This window comes from Amblyraja radiata, chromosome 4 (assembly GCF_010909765.2).
Source record: "Amblyraja radiata isolate CabotCenter1 chromosome 4, sAmbRad1.1.pri, whole genome shotgun sequence".
Taxonomy (NCBI): Eukaryota; Metazoa; Chordata; class Chondrichthyes; order Rajiformes; family Rajidae; genus Amblyraja; species Amblyraja radiata.
In genome coordinates, this window is record NC_045959.1 from 95731796 (window position 1) to 95754502 (window position 22707).

At 41.8% G+C, this 22707-nt stretch overlaps 1 protein-coding gene across 1 annotated transcript in view; it reads left to right on the forward strand.

Moving 5' to 3' along the window:
• The window catches only part of pou6f2 (POU class 6 homeobox 2), a 473829-nt gene that overhangs the window by 237166 nt on the left and 213956 nt on the right, over positions 1 to 22707 (forward strand). Inside the window, exon 4 of the mRNA XM_033019974.1 lies at positions 10024 to 10252. Within this exon, the coding sequence (XP_032875865.1) occupies positions 10024 to 10252 (229 nt within the window). The remainder of the gene's footprint in view (positions 1 to 10023; positions 10253 to 22707) is intronic.

A 22707-nucleotide genomic window follows, 5' to 3' on the forward strand; every position in this document is an offset into this window, starting at 1 on the left:
AAACCCTTCTCGTGGAAAACTCGTGGAAAAAAGCTGTTTTTATGTCTGTCTGTGGTGGCTTTGACAGTCCGGAGTCGCCTTCCAGAAGGAAGTGCTACAAAGAGTTTGTGGCCAGGGTGAGAGGGGTCAGAGATGCTCTTACCCACTCTCTTCCTGGCACTCGCAGTGTACAGTTTGTCGATGGGTGGAAGGAGATTGCAGCCAACAACCTTCTCGGATGATCGAATGATGCGCTGCAGCCTCCAGGTGTCGTGCTTGGTGGCTGAGCCAAACCAAACCATGATGGAGAAGGTGAGGGCAGACTCTATGATGGCAGTGTAAAACTGGACCATCATTGCCTGTGGCAGATTGTGCTTCTTCAGCTGCCACAGGATGTACAACCTCTGTTGGGCCTTTTTGACTGTTGAGTCAATGGTGGCCTCCCATTTAAGGTCCCTGGAGGTGATGGTTCCAAGGAACTTAAAATACTCCACAAATGTGAATGTGGTGTTGTTGATGGTGAGTGGAGTGAGGGGAGGGGAAGCTCTCCTAAAGTCTACTATCAATTGCACCGTCTTAAGAGCATTGAGCTCCAGGTTATTGTGATGGCACCAGGGTGCCAGCTGTGTCACTTCCTGTCTGTAGGCAGATTCGCCCCCATCCTAGATCAGTCCAATCAGGGTTGTGTCATCTGCAAACTTGAAAAGTTTGACAGAGGAGTCTGTGGAGGTGCAGTCGTTGGTGTAGAGAGAGTAAAGGATGGTTGACGTTTCGGGTTGGGATGAAACGTCCACCTATCCATTTTTTCCAGAGATGCTGCCTGACCCACTGAGTTAAACCAGCACTTTGTGTCTATTTTCGGTATAAACCAGCATCTGCAGTTCTTTGTTTCTAACTAACATTGGATTTGTACCCATCTTAACACCGCAATTACGACTGCTAACATGACTCTCATTGCCCACCGCTCTGTCTGGTCATGGTATGGAGGAGGTTGTGCGGCCCTATTAGTTTATGGACCATCCTGGCGGCAACAATCTAAAAGATTTGGCAATGCATTAGATGAGTTAAATTCAAGAACTTGATTCAGCAATTGCTTAATTATCAGCACATAATCTACTAGCAGCTTTTGACACTTCTGCTGTAGACATGGTTCAATTATGTTTTATCATCCTTTGAAATAATGCTTGCACTCTTATCTCTTCAGTTCTTGCTCTAAGTTTTTTCCCAGAGCATAGAGTTCAATGCTTGGTTTGCAATGATCAGGTTTGCATTCCTCTAAACTCACATGCTGAGCCAGTTCAGCTGAAAGGTCTCAGATACTCATCAGCTCATCTTATAACAAGAATTTTGGCCTTTACCTCCCAAGGTGTACATGACTGATACTTACTGTGTCACAGACTGACTACTGTGGCAAATGTTTCCAAGTAATGATTTGGAAACATCTTGATAACACAGAAGCATAATGCTGTGTTCACAGTCTAGGACAGAAATTCCCCCGTGGTGAAGCTTGCATAGAAGTCTTGTTCAAAAAGAGAGCAGCAATCAGTCATAGCCTTCTCTGCTGATACATCTGGAATAGTGTACCTAGAGTGATCAAGCACCTTCTTATCAAGACTAAGACTATGTCACTCATCACAAAATGCATTTAGTTGTGTTTCTGGGGAGAGTAGGAAGATGGTGGGAGGGTAAAGAGGTGGGATTGTCTGACCATAAAAATATTCTTCCTCAAAACTTTACCTTATTATAAATTATATGTAATATTTATATTTAGTTTAGTTTAGTTTGGTTTAGAGATACAGTACGGAAATAATAATAATAATAATAATAATAATAAATTTTATTTTTGGGCGCCTTTCAGACATCTCAAGGACACCTTACAAAGATTAACAGGAATAAAAAACATATAATCAGAATAAAATAAATAATAAAGACATCACAGAAACACAAATTAAAAACAGAATTCATTCCAAAAACAAAAAATCAAAAACACAATGTGAAGAAATAGGCCATTCGGCCCACCGAGTCCGCACCGACCAGCGATCCGTGCACATTAACACTATCCTACACACATTAGGGACAATTTACACTTACACCAAGCCAATTAACCTTCAAACCTGTACGTCTTTGGAGTGCGGGAGGAAACCGAAGAACTCTGAGGAAACCCACGCGGTCACGGGAAGAACGTACAAACTCCGTACAGACAGCACCATTAGTTGGGATCAAACACATGTCTCAGGCACTGCAAATGCAATATTTCCTCTATGGTTCTCCCTATGCTCCATTTTCGTACAAATTAATTTTCTTCCCTCGTTGCACAAAACCCGAAACAACCCATTGTCCAAACATTCTTTACAAGAATCTCAAAGCTATGGTAACCATACCGCACCTTTCCAATACAATCCACAGTATTTTTCAGGACCATTTTCAACCTTGTTCTGCCTTATAATCTGCGTCAATGATAGATTATTCTAAGTTTTGAACCTTGCCCATTCTATTGAGCGGCTGAATATCATAAAATCTGAAGCTGATGAACGCATGGTCGTATCATTGTATAAATCCAATGTTTATGTAAGATTCTATAGTTCACTTTATGTACTTGCAAAATTGATGCAATTAGAAACTTATTCAGTGAGTTCATTGAATGCTGCTTTGAATACTTGTACCTGAGTTACTGTTGACATTTGATGTGTTTCTCTTGAAGAATTTCTGAGAATAATCCAGCAAATTTGGTATATTTACTACGCAAACTGATACCTTTAATCTCTAATTTTTCAATTTCCGACTGCCAACCACTCCAGCCCCACAGCCGTACTATAATTTAGTTATAATTTAGTATACTTGCTGGAGGGAGAAAGTGGTTCATCCACACCCATGGATCCATCTGGTGGCATTCTGACAGTTCATGCTGTCAGTCTATTTCACTATTTCCAATCTCAACTGATGGTCTCATTTTTGGAAGAAAAAAAACATTTTATTTAAAAATAAGAATAACAAAAATAGATTTGGTCTTTAGACTTTAGAGATACAGCATGGAAACAGGTCCTTCTCCCCACCGTGTCCATGCCAACCAGCGATCAGCCCACATGTTAAACTGAGTTATTTTGTCAATTTAATTCAAGAAAACTTGATTCAAACACTTGCTGCTGTTGAAATCGATTCTTTATTCAGCACTGAGACTAGTCTCTGAACCTTCCAATCCCCCCTTCTCTGGCCTTATTTTACAACCTTTGTTTGCCTGTGGTTTAACTTTGTTTAGAATTATTTTATTTCAACAAAGCAAATCCCCAGTAGGCTCAATTATCAAAGACCACTCCTCAAAATATAAGATACACATATAATACAATGATCACACAAGTAATACAAACAAACAAAATTTCCATACCAAGAAGAAAGATATGTTTATAAATCTTAACAAGGTCTAATGTTTACAATCCTACTTTGACACAATACATTTCATAAATGGTTTCACTACAATTTTACACAGTTTAAAACACTATTACCAGGTATTAAAAACATTAATTATATGAGTTGGCCTAATTACACAGCTTCTAAGTTAAATTCAAAACCCACACACACCTCCCAACTCCAAGCATACATGGGTCATAAATCTGTCAACTTAATTGATGATATGTGTTTTGTGCCAGGATACAGCTTCATTCTAACTTACAGTCTCCCCTTCTCCTGCTATCTCTGGGAGATGGATTTCCAATCTCATCTGCAAGGCCTTTTACAAATATTACAGAACAAAGGGTAAATTTACAACTTCAGACCATCACCTCAAAAGTACAGCTGCTTGTTCGACATTCTATAAACAGAAGGAAGGTCCATCAACCTGATTCTTTCCTCTCCAAGCATCCAATTCTTTATCTCAACCTCATTATAATTTAACATAGCCAAAGCTAACCACAGAGTCTATTATCTCTCAGCCTTGAAGTCTGCCTCGAATTCAGCATAAACACCCTTAATTCTTCATCTATATGTCACACTCAGAGCTCAGGAATGTGCCATAGAGAAAGAGCAGGTGACCTTTGGCCTAAGAAGAGGCCCTATTCAGCAATCCATTCTTCAACACAAAATTATATCAAATATAATTTCCTCCAGCGTTATAATTGCCTCAAAGCAATAAACTAAGCTATGCAGGTTCAGATTAGCGTTTCTAGGTTTTGATTCATCTGTTCCCTGTATGTGTTTCTTTGTACTTTATTTCTTTAGGAGACATGTGTTTCTGAAAACCTTAAGCTTTTCTCTTGCAAATTACCTAGCTTATATAAAAGTCACTATCCGAGCGGTTCTATTATAGAATATTTCCTCACACACACCAACACTATCCTACTCACACTAAGGACAATTTACTATTTTACCAAAGCCAATTAACCTACAGACCTGTACGTCTTTGGAGTGTGGGAGGAAACCGGAATACCCAGAGAAAACCCCATGCAGTCATGGGGAAAACGTACAAACTCTGTACAGAAGCACCCGTAGTCAGGATCGAACCAGGGTCTCTGGCACTGTAAGGCAGCAACTCTATGGCTATGCCACTGTGCCACCCGGATGCATTACATAATTTAAATCATAAATAGACAATGAACTACAGAAAACTAAACAACACTTACCTTTCTAATGAGTATTCACTATTGAATACTTATTCAATCTCTGAAGAAGGGTCACGACCCGAAACATCACCCATTCTTTCTCAACAGAGATGCTGCCTGTCCCGCTCAGTTACTCCAACATTTTGTGTCTACCTTCAGTATTCACTATTGATTTGCATTTGAGGCCCTACCCATGGCTGGACCATGAGTGGTACATTTATTGGTGAATCGAGAGGTGAAACAAGAGGTAAGGTGGGCATGCATCTGAGCTCCAATGTGTTTCCGACTGCTGTTCTGTATTGCACAAGTATTGACATGTTGATCATGTGGATGGCAGCAAGGCAAAGGTTCTCTAGAGAACTGTTGATTCACTATTGGCACGTACTGGTCTATAATAGAGGACTGTATAGTGCTTTCCCACACGCTGTTGAACTTTACAAACATTAACACTCTGTAACATAAACTGAAACTACGGGAAGCATTCGGCCAGTGAGGCAGTATCCATGAAGACAGATGGCAAGTCAGTGCCACAGGTCCATGACCTTCCATCATCTGACCCGTCTGAAGAAGGGTTTCGGCCCGAAACGTCGCCTATTTCCTTCGCTCCATAGATGCTGCTGCACCCGCTGAGTTCCCCCAGCAATTTTGTGTACCTTCGATATTCCAGCATCTGCAGTTCCCTTTTGAACACATCATCTGACCCTCAGTGGCTACCTGTACTACTTACTCCAGGAAGCAAGAGGAGTGCTCTGGTAGGAAATGGAAGACATTACACATTGACATGCAGATGGAACATAAACCAAATCCACTTGCAAGGTACACTTAAACTTAAAAATAAAGTTTGATTTACTGGTAATTGTTATTCCAGTGTGTGGTGAGGTGTCAAATGTCACCAGGCAGAACTAAATAATTTGGTAGAACTATTCCTAAATCTTGTCAAAATGGTGATGATAGTGATGATATGTTTGATACAGGGTATTTTGTGAATTCCTGAAACTATAACTCTGTTTATGTTTCTGGAGTAAATAATTTAGCAAGCAGAGATATTAATGACTAAATGTATTCATGCTAACCTTGTCTAGCATGTCTTAATTGTGTTAATTTTATTTTCCATGCGGACGTTGCATCATGCCACTGTATTGGAGAATATTGGATAACTAAATATGTCTAGCATTCCTTTGATATTACCATGCTAAATTGCATCATTCTTATTAACCTATGCTTAAGAGTGCCCAATGGAATAGACAGAGCTGGCCTTTGCTTTACAGGACTATTGATCTGTCTGCAAGGATTTCAACAGTCCTATCATGGATTGACACTGTTCAGATACGCTCACCATTTTGTTGGTGACTGCTCTTTTTACAATTGGTTCTCTAACTTTCTGTACAGTTGTGTCTGCGCCGGGTTCTGAGCACATTTCGAATAGTGAAAGAGTGGATGTGGAGAGGATGTTTACACTGGTGGGAGAGTCTAGGACCAGAGATCACAGCCTCAGAATTAAAGGACGTTCCTTCAGGAAAATGAGGAGGAATTTCCTTAGTCAGAGGGTGATGAATCTGTGGAATTCTTTGCCACAGAAGGCTGTGGAGGTCAAATCATTGGATTTTTTTAAGACAAAGATAGAAAGATTCTTGATTAGCACAGACGTCAGGGGGTATGGGGAGGAGAATGGGGTAGGAGGGAGAGATAGATCAGCTATGATTAAATGGAGGAATGGACTTGATGGGCTGAATGGCCTAATTCTGCTTCTATCATTTATGACCATTTCATTCCAGTCCTTCTCCAGAACACGATGTATAGTCTTGCAATAAGTACCAAATGTTATATTTTAACCCAAATATTTTTCCAAAATACAGCCCAACATAGTTGAGACAGAGGACTTTGCTTCCAAATAAATGCCGAACCATGCTCTTTTCTCCTGGAATCACAGATTCTTGGAGACTACCAGTTAAATCTATCTTTCTGATGCCAAATCGTAATTTTCATGCAGTCTTCTTTATAATGCTTCATATTGTTGTTTCTATTACGATTTATAAAAATAAACATTCTATCATTTATAGTCATCCACTAATATTGCAAATTATTGCAGCACAGCATAGACAACAAGGTTAATGTTGTAAATTAATTTGGCAAATATCAAAATGGGATGCTGGACATGATATTATTTAATTAAGCTGCCGCAGGGTTATTTCATGAAATGATACCCTACTTATACACCAAAGCTGTGCATATTATGTTTTAATGCATTTCTGAGTGTCCTAATATCATTGAGGTGAACCTCATAACAAATGACATTGATGAAAAAAATCAGCATAATCAAATAGATTTAAAAGCTTCTGAACTTGTTGTCAACATGGGAATGACCTGAGATGAGTCAATCTACTGAGCAATGGAATAAGAAATGACCATCTGTATCTCTGTGATGGTGTCATTGACTCTCAATTAGAGAAAGTAATTCAACAGTAAACAATGAGCTTCAAAGTCTTGTCATGTGCATGGCAATCTATAACACCTTCTTTCTCAGCAAATTATAAAGCTAGAGGCCAAGGATTGTATGATTGCAGAGAAGCTATTTAATACAGACTATTTGGAAGCCTGATTTATCAGTACATCATAACAAAGAAAATATAAAGATGCACTTGGAAGAATAGTCAGTATAAGATCATTGAGATTAATCGGTGTGTGTGCAAGTAAGCAAGTTTGAAAGTTGTTTCACCTTTCTTTCTCACTCATAGGATGGTGGGTGTATGGAACAAGCTGCCGGAGGAGTTAGTTGAGGCAGGTACTATGGCAACATTTAAAAAACATTTACACAGGTACATGAATAGGGCAGGTTTAAATATGTGCCAAACGCAGGCAGGTGGGACCAGTGTAGATGGAGCATGTTGGTTGATGTGGGCAAGTTGTGCTGAAAGGCCTGCGCATGCTCGTGTCACTCTTTGACTCTATGTGTGAATGTACATGTGTGTGTGTGTGACAATATGATATCTTACAAATTCAACATGCAGCATGACACTTGAAAAAGTAAAATCTCTGAATGTTCTGAATACTAAATGTTTGATGTGAATTTGAAAGTAGCCACCAGCCTTGACATTTTTTGGGTGTGAAAAAAGATATCTGTTGCACTGTATTTCGAAGACTTTCTGAAAGACCTGTTAAATTATGAAACTTCCATTCATTTCTATCAGAGATGGTGTGGACAAGAACATCTTGGGGGTGAACCACCAAGATGCTAATTGGCAAATTATGGCGCACTGTGATCACTTTCAGATGTTGTATATTCAAGATACATTGCCTCCACACAATGTCAGGATATTTCTACTGGGAATATTTGTAATTAATATTTCCACCCCAAAGATGTACAGGTTTGTAGATGAATTGGCTTGGTATAAATATAGATTGTCCCTCGTGTGTGTAGAATCATGTTCATGTGCGGGGATCGCTAGTTGGTGCAGACTCGGTGGGCTGAATGGCCAGTAGGCTGTATCTCTAAATTTAAAAATAAATAAATAAATACATGGATGATCAAGCTTCCACCACCCATCGGGGCAGAGAATTTTAAAGATTCACCACTCTCTGCAAGAAGATATGTCTACATGTCGCTGTTTTAATTGATCAGTCCCTTATCTTGTAGTATGTTCCCTTGTTCAACTCATCCAAAAGTGAAAACATCCTGGCATCTACTCCTACATGTGCACAAGGATTGTAGGCTCACCCTGTGCAGCTTGCCCCAATATTCCAGTTCTCAATGAGAGCACCCACACCCCTGAGGCCATTTATATTACATAATCCTATACGCATGATATACATGTGTAAAAGGAACTGCAGATGCTGGTTTACACCGAAGATGGACTCAAAATGCTGGAGTAACTCAGTGGAACAGGCAGCATCTCCAGAGAGGAGGAATGGGTGACGTTTCGGGTCGAGGCCCATCTTCAGACTCTGACAGATGCTGCCTGTCCCGCTGAGTTACTCCTGCATTTTGTGTCTATCTTCATTATAATTCCAGTGGGCAGTGGGCAGATGCTATAGACCTACACGGGAAGGTGGACGCTCCCGCCCCCACGAGTCTCGGGCAGATGGGGCTCATCAGCCTGGGAAGGCAGTCCATCTAGGAGAGGGAAAACTCTGATTTAAAACCTCCACTGCCTTGTGACCATATCCAGTCATGGAAAAGGCTCCAGGAGTAAACCTCAAGCAAATCCAGAGTCGGAGCCCCTAAGGCAGTTCGTCGTTGTCGACAACCTCGCTCTGGCAGCTCCTGCGACGAAGCTGGTGCCAAACTGTAACGGCCCTGCTGTTCCTTTGGATCGATCAGCGACATGGAGAGGGGGGACGTGCTGCATGGGCAACAGCCTGTCCTCCATATGACATTGCCCAGGCTTGCACCCGACAAACTAGGATACATCACCCATGGTCAGTCATGACCGAGGGGGGCCTACTAATACCAGTATACCTGATACAAGTTCCATCATGAATACTGGTATTATAATGTAAGGCTTTCTTCATTTTTGAAAAGATGATTAGGTTCTGTCTTGTAAAATCAATGAAGTATCTGTTTCATTTGACTGTAGGTGTGTTGTAATTTGGATGTCCATCATTTGTATTATTTAAGGTGTTTATGATTCCCCAGTGAGTAGCAATATATTTCCAAACTTCTTTCTTACTTACAAAGAGTGGATATTTTTTTAGTGTTACGCCCCCTGTGAATGAACACAAATATTTCATATAATGAGAACCTGGATTCTTTGCTTCAGGAGGTGATCTACCCTGCTCAATCCAGAATTGTCGCCTTTCTTGGTTCTAATTGGAAAGGTTAGGATATACACTGGCTCAATCCTTTCAATGTGCAGAGGTTGAATAGGTCATGTTACCATGAAGTGGCAAAAGAACATTTACCAATTAACTAAACAATCGGGTCAAGATACAATGGGCCCAATTTACACAGATATCCTGTAAAGTTTTGAGGAATTTGACAGATGAGCTGCAATAGACTGAAGACAAAGAGAGCAAAAGTCAGTGGTCTTTCACTGCAGTCAATTTATCATCTTAATTTGAAACTTATCATGAAATTCAAAATAATGCACTTCGTTAAATGTAAGGAAGCCTAGCGATGGCTCGCGTTGCCACGGTTGCCACAGTTGAATATGAAGCACAACATCTTGTGAACTCCCTCTCTCTATCAGCCCATTAGATCAGGGCTATTTCACAGGTCCCACGTGAATTAAAGCGCTGGCAAAGCACAGCCAATACAGAAAATATAAATCTAATCATCCATTTGAAGCATCAGGGAGTGATCCAATAAAATGATGCCAAAGACAGTGGTGGCAATTTTGGCCTAGCTGAAGATACCATTAAAAGTGAGGAATATTCATACTAATCGCCAAATTATTCTTTGTGTTCTTTTCAGCCATTGCTAACAGCACAACAGCCATTGCTAACAGCACAACAGCCATTGCTAACAGCACAACAGCTGGCCTCAGCTGTAGCAGGAGTGATGCCAACCAGCAATCCCGCCCTCAATCAGCCTATCCTCATACCGTTTAATATGGCTGGGCAGCTCGGCAACCAGCAGGGGCTCGTTCTCACATTGCCGACTGCCAATTTAACCAACATCCAGAACTTGGTTGCAGCAGCTGCCGCTGGAGGCATCATGACATTACCACTGCAAAACCTGCAAGGTAAGCAGCTACCATTGAACAACGAGCATAAAAGCCTTTTCAAATAGGCCTGAAACTTTGTCAGTCAGTGCTGTCACAGACTGACTTTCCTCCGTAATTTAATGTGCTTTGATTACTTCAAACAACTTCTTGCATTGCAAGTCAAATATATTGTGCTTGATACCAGGGATTTTTGATCTGTTTTATATGTGAGTCCCTTATTCTCTGTATAGCAACAGTAAGGAGGTAGACAAAAATGCTGGAGAAACTCAGTGGGTGAGGCAGCATCTGTGGAGCCTCCATCGATGCTGCCTCACCCGCTGAGTTTCTCCAGCATTTTCGTCTACATTCGATTTTTCCAGCATCTGCAGTTCTTTCTTAAACAGTAAGGAGGTAATCTGCTGTTGGCTGCTGAAATATTTGGATATCTGTCAAGGATTAACTTGAGGTAAACTGATGCTCCGCTGCCTATTACAATATTCACATAGATATATACTATATCAGTGGGTTGGCAGAAAAGTATCAAAATGAGAAACATTCCTCTTAGGCATGATATTAGAAGGAGGAGTATTGTGTAATCAGAAGATAGAGAAAGAATGAACCAGGTTTTCTCATCACTCGCAAAGGAATGGTGTATGAAACTCACCCGAATGTTGTAGAATCTCTGTGAGGTGCATTCACAGTAATGGGGATCTGATTTGTTGGAAATATCCCCACTTTTACTCTGGAAACAACCATTTGGGTAATATATCAGTGCAGACACGGTGTGAAATCTGAAACCTCATTTATTTCAATGGAGATCCCTGCTCAGAAGTTTCGGAGAATATCTCTTTTTGTTCAGATTTGTTGGAAAAAGTTGAACAATTTTAATGATTTCCCAGTTTGGCTTTCAACGCTACTTTTTAAAAATGTAATTCTTAGAAAATATTTATTTGAATTTTTGAATGCTGTTGATGTTTAAAACTTAAAATCTTTCTCAGTTTTGCAATGCTCTCCCTTCTGGTTTTCTGGTTGTTGGAATATTTCATGGGCCACATTACTGCATTTGAGGAAGTCCGGTGATGTAGGCTATCTCCATCCAGCCAATGTAGGTGCAACAGGCAGTGATTCCAAGAAATGAGCATCGTTTCATAGGAACCAAGCCAATATCATGAAGTTGACCAAATATTTCACGAGGAGATTTAATAAAAAGGCAATAAACCAGTACAAATACGTCTTAATCTTGACTCAACTATCATCATTCCACAAAATATTTGGACCTTTAATGAGAGACCATTAAATATAAGACAAATTAGGAGACATTTTGTGAGAAATGCAGATTGGTATGAAAATGAAAATAATGACATGTACACGCTTCTGTGGGGTACATCACATTGGCTGCCCTGTGAGGCTATCATAGTGAAACAGCATAAAAACAAGCCCTTCTGCCCAACTTGCCCACACTGACTAACATATCCCAGCTACACTAGTCCCATCTGCCTGTGCTTGGTCCATATCCCTCCAAACCTGTCCCATCCATGTACCTGTATAAACTGTTTCTTAAACGTTGGGATTGTCCCAGCCTCACCTACCCCCTCTGGCAGCTTGTTCCATTCACCCACCACCCTTTGTGTGAAAAAGTTACCCCTCAGATTCCAATGAAATCTTTTCCCCTTCACCTTAAACCTATCTCCTCTGCTCTTCGATTCCCCTACTCTGGGCAAGAGACTCTGTGCATCTACCTGATCTATTCCTCTCGTGATTTTATACACCTCTATAAGAGGTGGTAAGATCATGGGTCACTATTGGTAATGTCATTGGCCTCCCAATGGATGCTAATATTGATGTCAATTACTGTGTATTGTTAATCTGTTGTTTATTCTACTATTTTTGAGCTCGTAGCTCCAAGTAACACTCTCTCATAATTTATAGTCAGTTTTATCTGACAAACCACATGCTGCCTTTGAAATAATAATTCACTTTGACTGGACATTTCTGCAGGAACACTGCAGTACAGGAAAGAGCAAACATCCAGTTTGTTGCTGGTGTGTTGTATGCCGTGGCCATCATGACGGGTCAGCCCTTTTCACAAAACTTGTGGCAACGTGTCGAGGAGGAGGTGGAGGAGATAAAAGGGAAGAATGTGGATTATGTGAAGAGTTTCAATCAATATTGCAGTACCAATAACCACAAGCCAATTTGATGTTACTCAACTTTTTCACATCTGTCTTCCCTCATTCAATGACTATCACAACTTCCACTGTGTCAGAGTGCAAAAATAAGCATTCTCAAACATATTTTTAGCTAGAATCATGCTGTTTTGCATGCAACAATTGATTAATCATGTTTTACCACCAGGAGCGCTGCACGATTGGCAGCCCCGCCAACAGTCTGTATGTTTTTTCGCCTGTTTTAATTTTTAGTGTGTGGTAAAAGTTTGTGTAAATGTTCTCCGGTTTGCTTATCTGGGGGGAAGGGGTGTGGTTCGGGGAACATTTTTTTTTTCAGTTTCTTACCTGCCAGAGATGCGATTATTTTCCGGGTCGCATCTCCAGTCTCTCTGCAGCCTACCATCGATGGAGCTGGAGGCCTCCTCAGACTGTCTTGAGCCCCACCGTGGGTCGTGAACTTACCTTTGGAGCTGATCCCTTGCCTGGGATTGCTGCGGACTTTACCATCGCGAGCTCGCAGTCTCGGGAGAGACTAGTAGGGAAGCTCCAATGACGCAGAGGTTCGACCAGCCCCAACCCGGGGTCCGATCGCCGGCACGGGGCAGCTGTCATTCCCCCAATGCAGGAGCTGATCGCCCCGATGCGGAAGGCCCAAATGCCGTCGGCTACAGGAGTCAAGATCGTCCTGTCAACGAAGGGCTCGAGGCCCCCGACCGCGGGAGAGCTATAGGAAGAGATTAAACTAGAGATTTTTTCACCTTCCATCACAGTGAGGAATGTTTATGTTAAATTGTGTTTTGTGTGTTCTGTTGCTTTTTATTTGTGTGACTGACTTGGCAAATGAAATTCCTTGTATGTTGCAAAACATACTTGGCTGATAAAGTATTATTGTGATTGTGATGGTGATTGTAATTGTGCATTCTCTGAGCATCTGCCTTTGCCTGACTCAGGGTCCCTGTACCATTCCTACTGAAGCGATTGCAATGTGGTGGTTGGAGATTGTTAACCTACAGTGGAGGAGACTGCAACCGCCATTTCAGCTTGAACAGCAGCAACTTGGGCTATGTAGGAAGGAACTGCACCTGCTGGTTTACAACGAAGATAGACACAAAATGCTGGAGTAACTCAGCGGATCAGGCAGCATCTCTGGATAGAAGGAATGGGTGACGTCTCGGGTCGAGACTCTTCTTTTTACAATACAATACAATACAATTCAATTTATTGTCATTTGGACCCCGTGAGGTCCAAACGAAATGCCGTTTCTGCAGCCATACATTACAACAAATAGACCCAAGACACAACATATTTTACATAAACATCCATCACATTGCTGTGATGGAAGGCCAAAAAAACTTCTCTCTCCACTGCACTCTCCCCCCCCATGTCAGAGTCAAAGTCAAAGCCCCCGGCGGGCGATGGCGAATTGTCCCGTGGCCATTAAACCACGCCGGGTGATGCAAGGCCGCGCACCGGGTCTTGGTGTTAGAGCCCCCGGTGCGCGCTCGCAGAGACCCGCGGCCATTCCAAGCCGCGCGGGGCGGTGCTGTAAGGCCCCGCTCCAGGAGCTCTTCAACCCCGCAACTCGGGCGGGAGAAGTCGCCGTTGCGGAAGCCCCGAAAAGCGGTCACCCAGCAGGGACCCGCGGGCTCCCGGTGCCGTCCGCCAGACCCGCAGTTGCAGCCACCGGATCTCCGGAGGTTGGGCCGCAGCAGCGTCCACCACAGCTCCACCCGCTCTGGACTCGGCCAGCTCCGCGACGGTGAGGTGAGTTCGGCACTGGAGTCCCCGGTTTTCCTGTTGGAGGCCGCTCCTCGTTGCAGCCCCAACGACAACGGAGACCCGACAAAGAAAAGGTCGGGTCTCCCGTGCAGGGAGAGATTTAAAAGTTTCCCCCTCCCCCCCACACCACCTCCACCCCCCCACACACATACCCCAACAAAAATAACAAAAACTACATTAAAACATAGACATAAAATAATAAAAACGCAGACGGACTGCAGAGGCCGCTTCAGACTGATTGGCAAACAATTAAATAAAAAAGGCACTGGAGAAGTGGTGGGAGATTGAAATCTGTCATCCAGTGATACGGCATCAGTCTTTGCCTCGTGAAGCCTCTGCCTCTCCACAAGTTGGTGTCTCAGATAAAAACTTAAAATTTGTTGGAGGATAATTTGCTGAATTGACAATCAGAGATTGAGTGGTCATAGCTTGTGCTACAATGTGTTGCAATATTGGCTATCAGGCATTGCACTGTGGTCGAGTCTGCAATTCTGCAAATAGAATAGTAAGATTAAATGAGAACTTACCAGTTTGAAGTTTGATCTGTATTTTATGAGGAGTTACGATGAGGGATTATGTGAAGAACCCGCTCAGCACGCATGCGCGGCATACTTCAAAGCAGCGGTGTGGAATCACAGATAGACATAGTTATTGAAGTAAACATAGTAAAGACAAGGAGACATCAGTTTATGAATTTGACCCATATTATTGAGGGTGGGAGCGGAGGGCACGTAATCCCTCATCGTAACTCCTCATAAAATACAGATCAAACTTCAAACTGGTAAGTTCTCGTTTAATCTTACTATTTTACTTTGGAGTCACGTGAGTGATTCCGTGAAGATTTCAAAGCTCTGTGATTTCAAACCGTGTAACAGTTATTACTACATCACTGACGAAGTCTTTGAGGGAGGAAGTGTGTTATCGTAATCAACCAATGAATCTGTTTTATGAAAAACAAAAACGGTATTTATTAACAATAACAACAAAAATAAAATTGCTCCCCCGGGCTTAAATTAAATATTTGCAGACTATAACTTTGTTTCTGCATATAACACAGGTTTTGCCAACGGCTTTTGATAAAAAGTCCTGAACGTGGTTTCCCTTGCCCATCCTGCTGTAGCCAGGATGTGGTTCATTCTTTCCGCCGTTGACGTGGATGCTGCCCTGGTGAAGTGAGATTTATACAAGTTAGTGTCAATCCCGGCAGCTTTTAGCACCTGCTTGAGCCATCTCGAAATGGTTTGGCTCGTCACCCGACCATGAGGTTTTTTATGACTGACCCACAAGGCGTTTTCACTCCCTAGAATATTGGTAGTTGTGTCTATATAAGATAGTAGGTGGGTCATGACACATAACCATGGTTCTGGTGGGTAAGCCCGGAATATCACGACTGGACTAGGCGTTCCTGGCCTGCTCTGTTTGATCAGTCCCTGGATCATAAACGAGATCTGGTCTGGAGCTGTAATCATGTTGTCCAGTCGTAACCGATGTAGAGACTGGACCCTCTGTGCGGATACAAGTGCCATTAACATGAGCGTTTTGAGTGTCAATTGTTCCAGGCTGAGGGATCTGGCTGGTGGCCATCCCCTGAGGTAAGTCAGGACCTCACTGACATCCCATATATGGGTGTACCTTGGTCTAGGGGGGTTGGTATTGTAAATGCCTTTCATTAATTATACCACCAGCGGGTGAGATCCCATGGCCTGTTGTCCTGGTGCTAGTGTTAAGTAGGCAGACAGGGCACTTCTCACTGTGTTGATGGCACTGTAGCTGAGTCCTTCTTCATAGTGAAGTTTGGCCAGGAATTCCAGTACGTTGGTGACTGATGCAGTTGTGTAGGTGGTCCCTGTATCCAGGCAGTACTTTTCCCATTTTTTGATATTGGTCAAGTACTGTTTTTTGGTGGATGTTCGGAGGGATGCTGACATGGTGTCGACAGTTTGTTCTGATAATCCCAGTCCCAGCAATGGTCTGTTCAGAATCTGCAACCCAGGAGTTTGATTTTTTTCATGGCATGGGTGGCTTATGGCAGACACTGGGTGTTTTAATAATTCTGGGTCACTGGGAAATGTCATCGGAGTTCCAACAACCATGTCATGGAGTATCGGGAACCATGGCTGCATAGGCCAGTCGGGTAATATCAAAATACCTGAAGCAGAGTCCATTTGTATTGTGCATAGTCCCCGACTAATGAGGCAGAAGGGAGGAAATGCATAGAAGAAGAAATTTCCCCATTCCAGCGCGAACGCATCTACCGCTGCTGCCTCAGGGTCTGGTTCCCAGGCGACATACATGGGTACCTGGTGATTTAGCCTTGATGTGAATAAATCGATACCTGGCGTGCCATATTGCTTGACAATTTTTGCAAATATTTTGGGGTTTAACATCCATTCGATGTTGTCATTAAATTTACGTGACCTGGTGTCTGCCACTGTATTTAGCTTACCTGGTAGGTAAGTTGCTGATAGCCAAATATGTCTTTCGACACACCATTGCCAAATTGTGTTAACCAACTTGTCGCATGATAACGATTTTATGCCGCCCATATGGTTAATGTAAGCCACCACCGTAGTATTATCTATTTGTAACCGAACATGCAAGTGATGCATATTTGATGCATATGCTTTTAAACCATAGAAGGCACCCAACATCTCTAGATAATTTATGCCCAGTGTAAGTAGTAATGACGACTCAGGGTTAGTCCATCTACCACCTGTGCTGGATATGGCGTTAGTTGCTCCCCAGCCTTGAGCACTGGCATCTGTTTGGATAACTAGCGTAGGGTTAGTGATGATAATAGGGCTGAAATTATGCCAAACTTTTTCTGCCCACCACTATAGTTCTGATATTGCTTCAGTGGGTAACTTCATGACACGATCATAATGACCTGCATGTCGTTTTAGTGCCTGTACCTTTGCTCTTTGTAAGTTTTGATAGTGCAAAAGTCCGAATTGCGTAGCCGGAAATGCTGCTACCATTTTCCCAATTACTCTTGCTCCTTGTCGAATAGTTGGTCGTTTGTTGACCATTAGATTGTTGCATGATTGTGCCAATGCAACTGTTTTGTCTCTTGGCAAAGTTACAGTCATATGGACTGAATTAATTGTGAAGCCCAAGTAGTCCATAGTTGTGGATGGCTTCAACTTAGATTTATCTGGATGTAAGACAAATCCCAAGGTTTCGAACAACTGTTTGGTAGCTGATACAGCTGACATAGTCAATTCCATGGTTTTGTCTACTATTAAGATATCATCAAGATATGCCATGACAATATGTTTTTGTCTTCTTAATATTGCCAAGGCTGGTTTTAGTATCTTGGTGAATAATCTTGGGGCTGATGTGAACCCATTGGGTAACGCTTTAAACTGCCATTATTGCCCCATCCAGGTAAACTTCAGGTATCTGTGATGATCCTTGTGAATAGGTACTGAATAGTAAGCATCTTTAAGATCAATGCTTGCCATGTAGTATCCTTTGGAAATTAGTTGTTTGGCAGTAACAAACGTTTCCATTTTGAAATGTATATACTTAACAAACATATTTAGTGATGTTAAGTCAATGATGATGCGACATCCACCATCTTTTTTGGTTTTAGTGAATATATTTGATACAAATTCCAAGGGTTCATGTTTTGTTTTTTCAATTATACCCTTTGTAATTAGTCTCATCAGTTCAACTTGTCCCTCTCGTTTTTCTTTCACTGAGAGGGAAAATACCCTTTGGGGTAAATGTGGCAATAAAATATGTGTTTGTAACATTGCCAAACACAATTAACTAAAGCAATTATTGGCATCTTCAAGATTGCATGTACAACAGTAATATTTTGCAACTCAGCCATTGCTCAACCACATCTAACATCTGATCCGAGTAGCCAAGATAAGGATGCAAACATGAATGGCTTGCTCTGAATTTTGTCTGGAGAATTGGCTCGGTTTATTTATTCCGTATCCGATTATGCTCTGCCGGCAGTGCCTGACTCTTGGCCTCGGCAACTCTACGTAAGTATGTTACAAAACTTACCTTCAGCGGCGCCGCAGTTCTGTCACTGGCCGTGTGCGCGACTTTGGAGCCTTTGAGGAGGGGGGCGGTATTAAAATGCGGTTTTCTCCTGCCTGTCCTAGATATATTTTCACGACCTGCTACCTAATGCTGAATAATCGTTCCGACTGCCGTTCTGTGAATTTTTTAAAAAAAACTGCAGGACAATTGATGCTCTGGAGTAAAATAAAAATCCACTTCTAACGCCATCAACGCCGACAATGGGACGGATCTCCCGTACGGGACAAAACATAAGCGAAGTCGTTTATTTTACATATAAACTTGCTTCTTAGGATTACTTTAATCAAAATTTCATCAGCGAAAATGTGATTATGTAAATATACGAACTGGCAGTGTTTTTCCTGCCGATATGGGGTTTAAATTCATGACAATGAGATTTCAAAATCATGTTATATTGTGAATTCATGTGTGAATGTTATTTGGACACGGGCTATTTAAAAATGGTAACCTTTTCTTAAGAAATGGATAGATGTTTAGATCCAGTAATTGAATGTTGTAATTAGCTACAATTAGGTAACTAACTAATTATATGCTTTAATTTCAGGTCATCCAAGTAAGATTGTTTCATATTTGTTTCAAAATGCTTCAATCTACAATAACTGAAAATTTCATTCAGTTCTCTTAATATTTAAGAAAGTTATGGGCTTTTGACTGTTCACGATCACAGCTTTTGAGTTAAGTCAATGGAAAAACAAGATGCTAAGTATGAAAATGGCCATAACTTTTTTAATACTGAAGATATGAAAGTGAATTAGGTGTCAAATTAAACTTCTTTTTATGCTTTATCTGATGGGATAAATTGCAGACTTGATTTTTAAAATCTCAAAATTTTGTAACATTGCTACTCTACGCTGAAATGGAAACTGACAAATCACAAGATAAATCATGCTGTACTTTTAAAAATGCCTCTCAGATGGAATCTCATCGCTGCAGCCTTTCCTATATTAAAGTGTATTTGTGGGAGCTGCCTGTCTAACAACCACTTAATTCCCATTCATAGTTACATGTGAGAAGATGGTCTTGAGCTTGACCCTGTGCTGAGGGGAATCCTCGGCGCTGTAAGGAGCTGATGCAGAATTTTGAGCCAACAATGGTGAAAGATTTATAATGCAATTCCAAATCAGGATGACTTTGAGTTGGGAAGAAATTTACAAGTAGTGGTGTTCCCCCAGAGGCACAGCACAAGAGAATACAGCGTGAAAATAGAATGTAGATGTTGCGCAACACTTGATTGTTAAGAATCGGGCCGTGCATGTTGCCATTTGTTTTAATATTACTTTGAGGTTTCAGTGCCAGTGGTAAATCTGCAATCCTGAACATGGGTCAGTCTGCCAGCTATCACTTTCTGACTTTGGCAGCCTCCTGATAACGTGCAATTCTAAGTTGATCAATTGCAGACTGAAGGTTTGTATGCGATCTCCAGAGGCCACTAATAAAGGATTAGACTTTTCCACTCGACAAGTATCCAATTAGTTTGTCAGTGCAACAATATTAGATATGCTTCTGAAAGTATGTTATCTGCAAACAAATATACAAAATAAAAAATGTAAAGGTGCATTTCTACAGCATTTTTCACTACCTCCGGACATGCCATATCACTTCACTATAAATGAAATGCTTCTTGAAACAGAATCAATATCATAATATAGGAAATCTAGTTGTTATATTTTTCACCCAGCATACTCCCAAAACCTGCGAGATGAGGTAATTGAATCTATGTCATGTGCTTTTATCATCGTAAACGGTATGTATATAAGTCAGTTTCAATGGTAGTGCTGTAGTCACTGTCACCAAAGTGCTCCAATACTGGGGACGCACTCATTGACTCCCATTGCAGGATGTTAACTATACTCAATGGAAATGCAAACCATCCAATTCCTGCCAAACTTTCCCACACTGACCTTTCCGTTTTAGGCCTCCTCCATTGTCAGAGTGAGGCTAATCGCAAATTGGAAGAAAAGCATCTCATGTTTCGCTTGGGCAGCTTACAGCACAGTGGTATGAATATTGATTTCTCTAACTTCAAGTAACCCCTGCACTCCATATCCCTCCATCCCTTCCCCACCCAAGTTCCACCAGTAACCCGTTCTCACCCATCAAACAGCTAATAATGGCCCATTTCCTTTATCATCGTTACTTTCTTGCAAAACTTTCATTCATTTGTTCTATATCTCTCTATATCACTGTTTATATCTCTAATTTCCCTTTCCCCTGATTCTCACTGAAGAAGGGTCTCTACCCGAAACGTCACCCATTCCTTCTCTCCAGAGATGTTGCCTGTCCCGCTGAGTTACTGCAGCATTTTGTGTCCATTTGCTCTGTATTGTTCTCCGAGCTCAAGGATAAGTCAAGGAAGTATGTTTCTCCCTTGTGTATTAAGCATTTGTTATCTCAATAATGCTGCATTAAGCAGCAAACTGTGAGATGGTCGTAGATCAGCCACTGCCATCTGGAGTGATCTGAAGTTACGAGGTTTAGTGCGACAGTGTCTTGACCTTAATGGGCAAAGTAGTCCAGGTGCTGAGGTCCTTGGGTTGATAAAGTCTTTGTTAGTGTGATCTCTCATGTCTTATCACTGGGGTCCATGCGCTCTAGAGACTTCCAGTACTTCCAACAAAATCAGCAGGAACCCCGACATAAGGAGCATCTTAAATACTGACATGTCAGTGGGGGTTTGTGAAGGACTCAGTGGAGAGAAATGCATAAAATGGGAAATTCTGCTACAATCTGTGGAATCGGAGCCCATGAATTATTTCAAAAGAACATCAGGTAATTGCTGGAAAAGGAGGAACAACTGGATAGTGGCTCACGGTATGAATGAATGATGAATAAGTTTATTGGCCAAGTATGAACACATACAAGGAATTTGCCTTGGTGCTCCGCTCGCAAGTAACAACACAAGTAGGAAACCAGAATAGGCTTGATGGACTTAGGGCCAGCTCAGATGCTACGAATTTTGTGATTGCTGAGAAGAAATTCATACAGTACCTACGAATCCATATTCATCTCCAACTTGCGTTCCATTCATCAGCTCAGCTTCTGATCTGATTTATCCTTTGCAAAGCCAAATTGGCTTCAGAATCACACAGAATTGCAGGGTGTTCCTTTCAATGATAGAATGTGATCCCTGTAAGGAGGAAACATCTCTCTTGCCATCACATCAAAGTCTTTGTCAGTCATTCAATACTGTTTGAATTTCTGCTAGCACTAAAATCTGGAAATCTGATATCTACAGTAATGACATCCAGAATCAAGATGCAGGGCACATACTCTGAAATACAACAAACAATAAAAGAAAGAGGCAAGATTGGAAGGATAACAAAAATAGAAATGATGCACCTTTTAAGTGGCTTGCAACAAATTTTAACATAAAAAACCCCAAAGCCCTCAAGAAGCAATTAAGTACTTTTGTTCACTCTTGTAATTCATAAGAATTGTGGTAGTTAATGAGCTCCGCAATGTCCTGTCAGAACCACTGATATAATGGCCATATATATTTACATTCAATGATGGTGACTGAGAGAACACTGGAACGTTGGGATTGGAATCGGGCAAAAATTCCCCTGCAATTCAAAATTAAGTCAAAGTATTTCCTCCTGAATTTTAATGTCTCAGCTGAAAGTCATCACTTTCATTGCACCCACCTTTAATGTCAACCTAGATAATGTGCCTAACAACAAGTGTAGAGCTTTAAAGGTACACAAAATTGCTGGGGAAACTCAGCGGGTGCAGCAGCATCTATGGAGCGAAGGAAATAGGCGACGTTTCGGGCCGAAACCCTTCTTCAGACGTGTAGAGCTTTGTTTACTTGGCATTGGTTGCAACTCAGTGGAACACGCAGCATCTCTGGAGAGAAGGAATGGGTGACGTTTCGGGTGGACCTGAGGTTACAAGACTTACAAGGTTAATTCCCGGGATGGCAGGACTGTCATATGCTGAGAGAATGGAGCGGCTGGGCTTGTTCACTCTGGAGTTCAGAAGGATGAGAGGGATTCTCATTGAAACATATAAGATTGTTAAGGGCTTGGACACGCTAGAGGCAGGAAACATGTTCCCGATGTTGGGGGAGTCCAGAACCAGGGGCCACAGTTTAAGAATAAGGAGTAAGCCATTTAGAACGGAGACGAGGAAACACTTTTTCTCACAGGGAGTTGTGAGTCTGTGGAATTCTCTGCCTCAGAGAGCAGAGGAGGCAGGTTCTCTGATGCTTTCGAGAGAGCTAGATAGGGCTCTTAAAAATCGCGGAGTCAGGGGATATGGGGAGAAGGCAGGAACGGGGTACTGATTGGGGATGATCAGCCATGATCACATTGAATGGCGGTGCTGGCTCGAAGGGCCGAATGGCCTACTCCTGCACCTATTGTCTATTGTATATTGTCCTTCTCTCCAGAGATGCGGCCTCTGTTACTCCAGCTTTTTGTGTCAATCTTCGGTTTAAACCAGCATCTGCAGTTCCTTCTTACACATTAGCTGCAACTCATTGGTTGT